General features: G+C 43.4%; 1 protein-coding gene across 1 annotated transcript; it reads right to left on the bottom strand.

The window, feature by feature from the left end:
- Positions 1 to 5493: 5493 nt before the first annotated feature.
- GADD45A (growth arrest and DNA damage inducible alpha) lies at positions 5494 to 8520 on the bottom strand. The gene is made up of 4 exons (XM_075936195.1): positions 8325 to 8520; positions 8096 to 8197; positions 7437 to 7656; positions 5494 to 6250 (listed from the first exon to the last, which is right to left on the bottom strand). Exons 1-4 carry the CDS (start codon positions 8366 to 8368, stop codon positions 6137 to 6139), a joined length of 480 nt encoding a protein of 159 aa, XP_075792310.1. The 5' UTR covers positions 8369 to 8520; the 3' UTR covers positions 5494 to 6136.
- Between the last annotated feature and the right edge of the window lie 324 nt (positions 8521 to 8844).

The raw sequence follows: 8844 nt of genomic DNA, 5'->3' as shown, positions 1-8844 counted from the left end.
GCTAATGTGGTTCTTTATCATGAAAACCCTGGACTATATATTGCACCCACAACAGCAGAGATCAGTGGTTTCTGCTACCAAGGTCAACCTGGCCAGGTCAAGTTGGCAGCAATATCAGCTTTCTATTCCCAAGTGGATAATCATTCTATATTTTCTAATGATATGAGAAGTAGGCTTTAATCTTTTTGTTGAGGCTCATGGGGCCACTATTTGAGCCTTTGTGAATATGCTCCTTACTACATCTGTCTCTGAAGGTGGCTTTTCTAGTAGCTTTCACTTTATCCAAGAGAGTGGGCAAACTACATGCTCTGACATCCAAAAACTTTCTATGGTCTTTTTTAAGAATAACTGTACTTGCACCTTCAATGGAGATGTGTCTCTAAAGTGGTATCTAATTTTCATATTAATCAGTCAATTTACTTATGTGCATTTTGTCCCAAACCATATGCCAGTAGTGAGGAGCAACATCTGCATACCTTAGACAATAAAATGTCGGCATTCTACAGATATAGGACAATACAATATTGTTTGTCAGCCCAACAATGTGTGACTTTAGCAGACAGAATGAGGGGTCTCCTGGTCTTTTCACAAAGATTTCCATCTTGGATAACTTCCTGAATTCATGTTTGCTGCTGGGCAAACTGATGAGATATTGCACAAGACTGCAAGTGGCCTCAGGGGAGGTCCTTGCACAAGACGCAGAGCAGCAACCTGATCTTTAGTTTACATCTTCACATCCCATGATGCCATTATTCAGTATTCCAGAAACTATGCTAAATTTGGCCAAGTTGTACTACAGTATGGCTTTGTCTACACTGCTGAGTTTAAAGCACTGCTTTAATGTGGCAGTGTGGTGATGGTACCAGGGATGGCAGGTAAACCAGCACTTTAAGTAAACCAGCTCCATGAGGGAAGTAGCTAACAATGCTGGAAGCCTGTTTACACTGGTGCTCTACAATGCTGTAACTTGTTGCACTCAGGGTGTGTTTTTTCACACCCGTGAGCAAGAAAGTTACAGTGCAGTAAAGTGGAAATGTAGACAAACCCTCTGTGTGCATGTGAATTGCAATCCCTCCTCATACATTATAGCTAGTGAGTCAGCAGGAGTAGATGCACATGCACAACCACTCAGTGCAGAAAAAGCAGTTACTAATCTTTCGTAGCTGTTGTTCTTTGTGGTATGTTGCACATGCCCATTCCATGACCCACCCTTCTACAGTGGAGTTGTCCAGCAAAAAGGAAGTGAGGAAACCCAGAAACGATTAAGGCCCTTTATGTTGGAACGTAGCAACAGAGGGTTCCTGAGCTGCTCCCGATGGATACCACTGAGGAAAAAATTTCCAATGGCTATGCACGGGCAGTGTGCACACCAAGAGTGGAATAGATGTGTGCAGCACATCTCGAAGAATAACAGCTATGGAAGGTTAGTAACCATTTTCTCCATCTCCTCTGCTCAAACTCGGCTTTACCAAGAATTGGGAAAGGGCAACTCTTCTGTATCAGCAAAACTGCACAAGATTTAGGTAGTGACATGAATAACTTCTGTAATTGAAACTAGGTGGGAAATTTAGGATATTTTATATGTGATTATCAAACAACTAACTTGCACAGTCAACCCGTGGAACTCATTGTCAATGGATGTTGTGGAGGCCAAAAGTATAACTTCATTCAAAAAAGAATTAGAAAAGTTCATGGACGATAGACCCACAGATGGCTATTAGCCAAAATTAGTCAGGGACACCACCTCTTGCATTCAGTGTCCCTAAGCCTCTGACTGCCACAAGCTGAGACTGGATGACAGGGAATGGAGCAGTAAATAAATTGCTTTATTCTGTTCATTCCTTTTGAAGCATCTGGGCCATTCTCAGAAGCCAGGATACTGGGCTAGATGGAGCATTGGTCTGACCCCGTATGTTCATTCTTATGTTCTAACTCTGGGATAAAAGTCACTGGACATAGACTGGTTGTCCCCATATCCTTCAGATTTATGATTGGAGCAGATCTCACAGCACAAAGTTTTAAGATCTATGCTATTTTATTGTGCCTAGGCTTTTATTCTGTACCAATTGCCATGTTGTCTGGGCACTGTTAATATAAGACTTGAAATATATTACAATCTCTCCATGCCAGCTCATAGTGGTTTGGCACAGTTCAGAGTGTTCATATGCTTAACACACTGTCAGTCTTGTGCTATGGTTTGCTAATAATCACTACCAACAAAAAAGACAGTGTTACACCAGGTGAATGCTCCTAACAGTGCTGGACAAATTTGTGTTCACACCATTAGATTTGTTGTGTAGGTGGGTCTTCAATGCCTGATCAGGACAAAATGGAGATAGGGATTGTAGCTAATCTTTCAGAACCCAATTCCAACAGTAGTTACACCATTTACCTTATTGACTCAGGAATTCGCAACAAAAGGAACTGAGCCTGGGATTCAGAGTTGAAGAAAGATTAAAGATCCAGGAAACTATAATTTGCATATTTATAGATGCATATATTTAAGGGATGAATAAAATGTAATATCTACTTTTCTGCTCCTAAGTAGCTCCAGCATAACAGGAAGAGAGGAGATTTTGAGATGGGCATGAGTTGGTGTGTATGGGGAAAATCTCTTAACACATTAAAGTCTTCATTGTGTATTTACTTTGAAATGCTGATAGTAAATTTAAATGCCACCGTAAAGCAGCACAGCAGAATTTGAGAGAAAGTCAAACTAAAAATATTCTCCAAAAATTCCTTTTATTTGTCACTACTGCTGTGGAATAATTTACTCTTTACCCTTTCTGCTGTAAACTGATCAGTGTCACTTATGATTAGAATCACTGTCACATTCTGGTGATCTGCACATCTGTAATATGTGGGTTGCAAACAGTGCGGGGGAATGTTTAAATTGGAACTAAAAATTATTGGCCTTTTTTTTCAAAATGACAAAATGCTTCTATTAGCCTGGAAAAAAACTAGTAAATGGGGGCCATAAACATCCTTTTAGCTTTTTTATATTCCTGTAGCCACTAGAATCTTTAGTCATGGTCTACAACCCTAGTTTGTTTGATGCTGAACAAACATTGAACAAAAAGATAGATCCTGCCCCACAGAACTTACACCAGATGGGAAATACAAAGAAACAGGGAAGCCATATTGGTTAGCATGATAAGTACTAGTCTGAGGAACACTTGTGGCCTCAATATTGTCAGGTTTCTTTATAGGCACCAGTGGATTATGGGGTAGCTTTGCAGATGTTTATAGAAAGCTTTCTCTGCGGCATGGAGAAATATCTTTGGAGCAGTAATCAGAAGGGATATAAATAGGGCAAGTTAACCCACTGAGGCTCTAATTCTGTAAAAATGTACATACATCCTCCACTTTAATGCTGAGGAGTCCCATTTCTGGGAGCAAAGTAAAAGCATGTGTGTAAGAACATTTGCAGGATCAGGGCCCAAGCTTTTAATTAGCTAAAACATTTCTCTGACAGTACAATGCCAGGTCTACACTAAGCCCAGAAGGTTATCTTAGAGTACACAACTTCAGCTACATAAATAACATAGCTCCTCATGAATCAAGTACTTACTCATGAATTGAGGCACGCCGGCACCGACCCAGGGTGCCTTTAGCATTCAATTTAGCAAGTCCTTACTACACTTGCTAAATCAAATGCCAGAAGATCAATCTTCAGTGTGGTAAGTATAGATGTAGCCCAAGATTCTCACACTCTGAGACTACATCTACACTACAGCCCAAATTGGTGCTCTGAGATCAATCCATTGGCAGTTGATTTAGCTGATCTAGTTAAGACACACTAAATCAACCACAGAACACGGTCTCAACCCTGTTACTGTACCTTGGACAAGAAGAGGAAAGAAACTTTGATCTCTAACAGCATACAAACTGCAGTGACTTGACTTAAGGTTATTCACATAGCTGGAGTTGCATAGTGCAAGTCGACTTTCTGTTGTATTCGTAGCCTGAAATAGCAAATGCAACAAAAAGGTTCTAAAGTTGTCTTTAGGTCATCTAAAGGTTCAGATGTTGTCTACTACCAAAATTGACCCTAATAGAATATGATCCAGCAAATGAAACTTGTGAATTGCATAGTTTGGCTTACAATTAGGCTGTGTCTAGACTACAAAGAAAAGTCGGAAAAAGATATGCAAATTGCGGTTTGCAATTTGCTATCTTTTTCCACTTTTCTTCCGAAAGAGGCTTTTCCAACATTTAGCCCATCTACACTGGGCCAAATGTCAGAAAAAAGCCTCTTTCAGAACATCCTTTATTCCTCATAGAACAAGGTTTACAGGGATGCTGAAAAAATGTGTCTGCTTTTCGGAAATATTTTTGGAAAAGCAGATGATAAACTTTGCTGTCTAGATGTACCCTTAGTCTGTGTTTCCCAAGACCATACTAAAATTGGCCATATTCTGCCCTAACTTATATAGGGTGAAAACTCAGTCTGGTCCTGGAGGAACAGACAGTGCATATACGGGCAGAATTTGGTTGTTCTCTGTTGATTGCCTATCAGTCCCATCTTTCTTGTCTCAGGCTACATTTACAACAGAAAATTGGCTTCTGCAACTCGATACGTGAATAACATAGCTGAAGCCAATGTACCTTGAGTTAGTGTAGGCACTACACTGTGGGGAGTTGACAGGAGACTCTCTCAAGTTCCCTCAAGCTTCTCATCTGGGGGAGAGTAACAGGGTCGATAGAAGAGTGATCTGTGGTCAACTTGGTGGGTTTTAACTAGACCCACTAGTTTGACTGCCAGTGGATTAATCTCAGAGCGTTGATCCAGACTATAGTGCAGAGATGGCCTCAGTCTTTTACATTGCAGTTAATCTGTACACAAGGCTTGCTGCAGAAAGGGTGCTATTTGCAAGGTTATACTGGCTGCCTATATAACCCACAGGCCATGTATATAAAGTAAATACCCTGCTGTCTAAACAGAAAGTCAGATGTAAATGAAACAAGCTAGAAGCATACAGAGCATGAGGAGAGTGTTCACAGTGAGGAATGCTAAAATGACAGTCATTCCAGGGTTTCTAGGCCTATGGTAGAGCTGATATATTGGCAATGACCCTGGCCAAAGATTGATTAACCTCTTAGGTTCCTTCTTGGCCTGCAAGGTTCTACAAAGTTACTACAAAGTTCATGGATCAAAAACATAACACTACAAAGTCAACTTTTCAAATTAGGAACATTGCTGTAAAATTCTCAAAAGCATCCAACTCAATGACTTCCAACAGGTCCTGGGCTACTGAGTCACTTAGGTGCTTTTGAAGTGCTTGAATAATATATAGCAGGCCCCATTCTCAAAGATCTACTTTTTTTTATAAATGATAGTTTAGGAATTCAACCCACATTTCACTTAAAGGCTTGCTCCTATAACTTCTATATATATGGGATGCCTGTCTGCTAACAGGAACTAGCTTCAGATTCAGCCCCTAGCATTGCAGAGTCGAGAATTTGGAGAGAAAATAAAACTTAACATTAGGATTTGAGGTTTTAAAATTTTTATTTCAGTAAAATAAACACCATCCAGTTTCAAACAAATTATATTAATGTAGCTGTTAACATTTTATTTTATTAAAACAAGTGGTGTAGTTGTATATGAGTTGCTTAATGGTATTCTGGTTCTGAAGTTCATAGCATAAATAAAATCTTTGTCAATATCATAAAATAACTTAGTATATCTTAGCATAAAACCTTGAGCATAAACATCCCAAAATACAATAAATTTTTTTAAAAAAAGTTTTAATTAACCTTTTTGCTCTTTCATATTAAAGGTGTTTTAAACCAGAAACTACTAGTTGCAGTTTTAAAACTTCATGTTTGGTGCACTTCGAAAGTAACTCAACTGTGCAGCTTCTTAAATCTTCCTACATGGTTTTTAGTTCCTTTAGTGACATTTGCTTATAACTCTTTCAACACAGGTTCTGTTTTCATTCCCATGACTTTGCAGCCATAAAGTTAACTTCCTTCAGCCCTACACACCATGTTGTTCAATCTCAGTCTACCCATTTGACATCAGTTGTTTGTAATCCTTGCATCAGGTATAGGGATTTATTTCCTGACCAACCACTAAAGTATTTCAAAATTTCAGTGCAATTTTGTTCAATTAGTTTTCATCCAAATGCCATCACCGCTCAGGGAGATTAATCACTGGGACCCACTGATCCATGTAGCGACTTTCCCGGCAAAAGCAAATCAGCTGACTCAATGCTGGATCCTTCCATTGAGATGCATGGGGATTCTGGGGGGGAAAAAAAAAAAAAAAGCTTTTTAAAACAAAACTGAATGGTCTTAAAATCACTAATGCAAAAAGATAGTGCTACTAACTAATATACAACTAATATCCAAATGCAAAGCTGGGCTGGATCTTTCTCCTGATTTTAATTTGATACAAATAATTTAAAATCCTTTAGAGGTTTCTTGAAATCCTCTGGTATATACATGACTACACTGATAGGGATTCTTTTTAGTGTTCATGATACCGCATACACACACGTTCATAATCTGGTATATTTGAAACAATATTATATAGAGTAGGCCACAATTCCCATAGATTTCTGTCAGAGGTTCATGACAGTGTCAGGATATTGTAGAGCAGTTGTGGAAAATAGCTTCAAGAACATTACACTGCTCCTATGCTACCGCATCTAAACCTATAATCCAGAAATACAAAACAAACAGGTGGAACACTGCTTCAGATTACTTTTATAACTCTTGTGCAGTATTGCACATAATGGGAATAATGAACATGTGTTTTGAGAATTATTTTGTATAGGGAAAAATATTGAAATAGGAGTTGCATGCACGTAAATTTACTCCACTTTTTAAGCAGAAAATTCTCTACCCTTTTTCCTGCTGTCTCGAAAGAGCAGGTAGATCATAGTTGAGTAATTACCTTATTTTTCTCCAGAGAAATTTACATGGTAGCTTTTGAGCATGGGTTAGAATTAAGAAATTATTACCAAAGTATTCAACCTTGCTGGAACTTTAAATGAAAAAATTCTTCTCACTCTAAAATCAACTACTCTGCACTATCTAATCTCTACTCTGAGCCAATTTGTAATAAGGAAAGAAAAATACAGGAGGCTGCTGCTGACAGGATCTAACATGTTTGAACATGTCCATAGCGGGAAGATCTTTTATGATCAAATCAGGAACAGCTCCGGTGCAATGACCTTAGTACAGGAAATAAAGTAGGGAAAAGGGCAGGATGGGTCTGATCCAAGTTCCAGGTCTGAGCACTCTCTCATCTGGGGGTGGCAAGTGTAAATTCAAACCCAGATTTGATTTATCTCAACAGCGAAGCCCATTGTAATAATGTGAGGAATAGGCCTCAGAGAGCCAGCCAAGCAGCAATAAGGGAATTCTGTGCCAGCCAGTCTTTTGTGCTCCTGTTATGGGGGAGGGAAAATGGAATTGTCACTTACTGTGACAAGCACACAGTGCAGGTCTGCAGGCTGCTCAGCTCCCCCATTCGCCCCCAGAAGCAGCAGCTCTGCCAACCGGCCTGGGTTGCTCACTCGCAGGATGTTAATGTCATTCTCACAGCAGAAAGCCTGGATCAAGGTGAAGTGGATTTGCAAAGCAACATCCCGATCATCCTCCTCGTCTGCAGCTAGCAAACAAAGCACCACATTATCCGGATCCCTGCAAGGGAAGAAACAACACAGACCGATTAGTCACAATGAATGCCCAATGTCATGTTTAACACGGACACACGCCAATGAAACAATACACAATGTCACAGCTTGGACACATGCAGAAGCTACTCTGTAAGGTGGATGGGGGTGGTGGTGGTAAGCAACCAGGGGCACAGGCATGTTCACAAGGTGAGAGCTGTCTACACACAGTATCTACAGACACATCCCTAGGTGCCTGCTGGCCGTGCCCACGGGGTGTCCCCCCTCCACCCAAGCACACACAGATGCTCCCCACTCTGCCCAGGCACGGGCTGAGGTGCTCTCCCCGCAACCAGGCATGAGGCGGGGACCCGCTCGCTCCACAGGCTGGCAGGGCAGCCGGCTGTGCCCCCCTTTGCCCGGGGGGCTACCAGACAGCAGCAGGGGGCCCCAGGCCGCTCACTCACACGTTGAGCAGCTTGGCAGCCTCGTAGACGCCGATGGTGACGCTCCTCTGGGTCAGAGCTTTGCTGAGAACTTCCTCCAGCGCGCTCCCCGCCGTCTCCATCCTGCGAGCAGCAAGCACAAGCCGAGGCCCCTGTCAGCCGGCCCGGCAGCAGCGCCCCGGCCCCGCGATCGGCTGACAGGCAGCGCCCCCCGCCCCCGTGCCGAGCCCCCCCCCCCGCGCCGCGGTACCTGCCCATCGCCTGCTGCTCTCGAGCCAGCTCCTCCAGAGTCATCGTGCAGCCGCAGGCGGCGCCGGCCGCAGCGTGCCCGCCCCGCCCCTCGCGACACACCGGCGGGGGCCCTGCCGCGACCCCTGCGCTGCCCCAGCTCCGGCTGCGCCGCCCGCACCCGCCAGCCGCGCCGCAGCAGCAGCCTCTGAGGGACAAAGGCGGCCGCGGCCGGGGTTATCCTGCCAACATCCAGCCAACCGTCTCCTTCCTCATTTGCATGCGGCCGCCCCATTGGGCCATGCAAATGTGGTTTCCCGGACTGCGTGTCCCCTTTGCCCGGGCCCCGCCGGCGAGAGGAGGTGGCCGGGCAGCCGGGCGCGTGACGACTGGGGCGTCTCTCTCGCCGATTGGCGGGGCTGGTGGGTTGGGAGGCGGGGTCTGCCCGGTGGCAGGGCGCTGCTGTCGATCATCCCTGCTGCTTGCTGCCTGTGTGGGCTGCTTCTAGTCGGTGCATCGCCCCCCCCCCCCGCTCCCCGTGT

The sequence above is a fragment of the Pelodiscus sinensis genome, chromosome 9 (assembly GCF_052426305.1).
Source record: "Pelodiscus sinensis isolate ZL-2025 chromosome 9, ASM5242630v1, whole genome shotgun sequence".
NCBI lineage: Eukaryota > Metazoa > Chordata > Testudines > Trionychidae > Pelodiscus > Pelodiscus sinensis.
Note: the sequence above shows the minus strand (reverse complement) of the source record. Positions and strands in the feature narration are given on the sequence as shown.

Coding starts and splice junctions, on each gene's coding strand:
- GADD45A (XM_075936195.1), bottom strand. CDS start 8,368: ATGACTCTGGAGGAGCTGGCTCGAGAGCAGCAGGCGATGGGCAG. Junction 7,657..8,095: donor GCTGCCAAGCTGCTCAACGT/GTGAGTGAGCGG, acceptor CTTCCCTTGCAG/GGATCCGGATAATGTGGTGC. Junction 6,251..7,436: donor TGCACTGTGTGCTTGTCACA/GTAAGTGACAAT, acceptor TTTCCCCCCCAG/AATCCCCATGCATCTCAATG.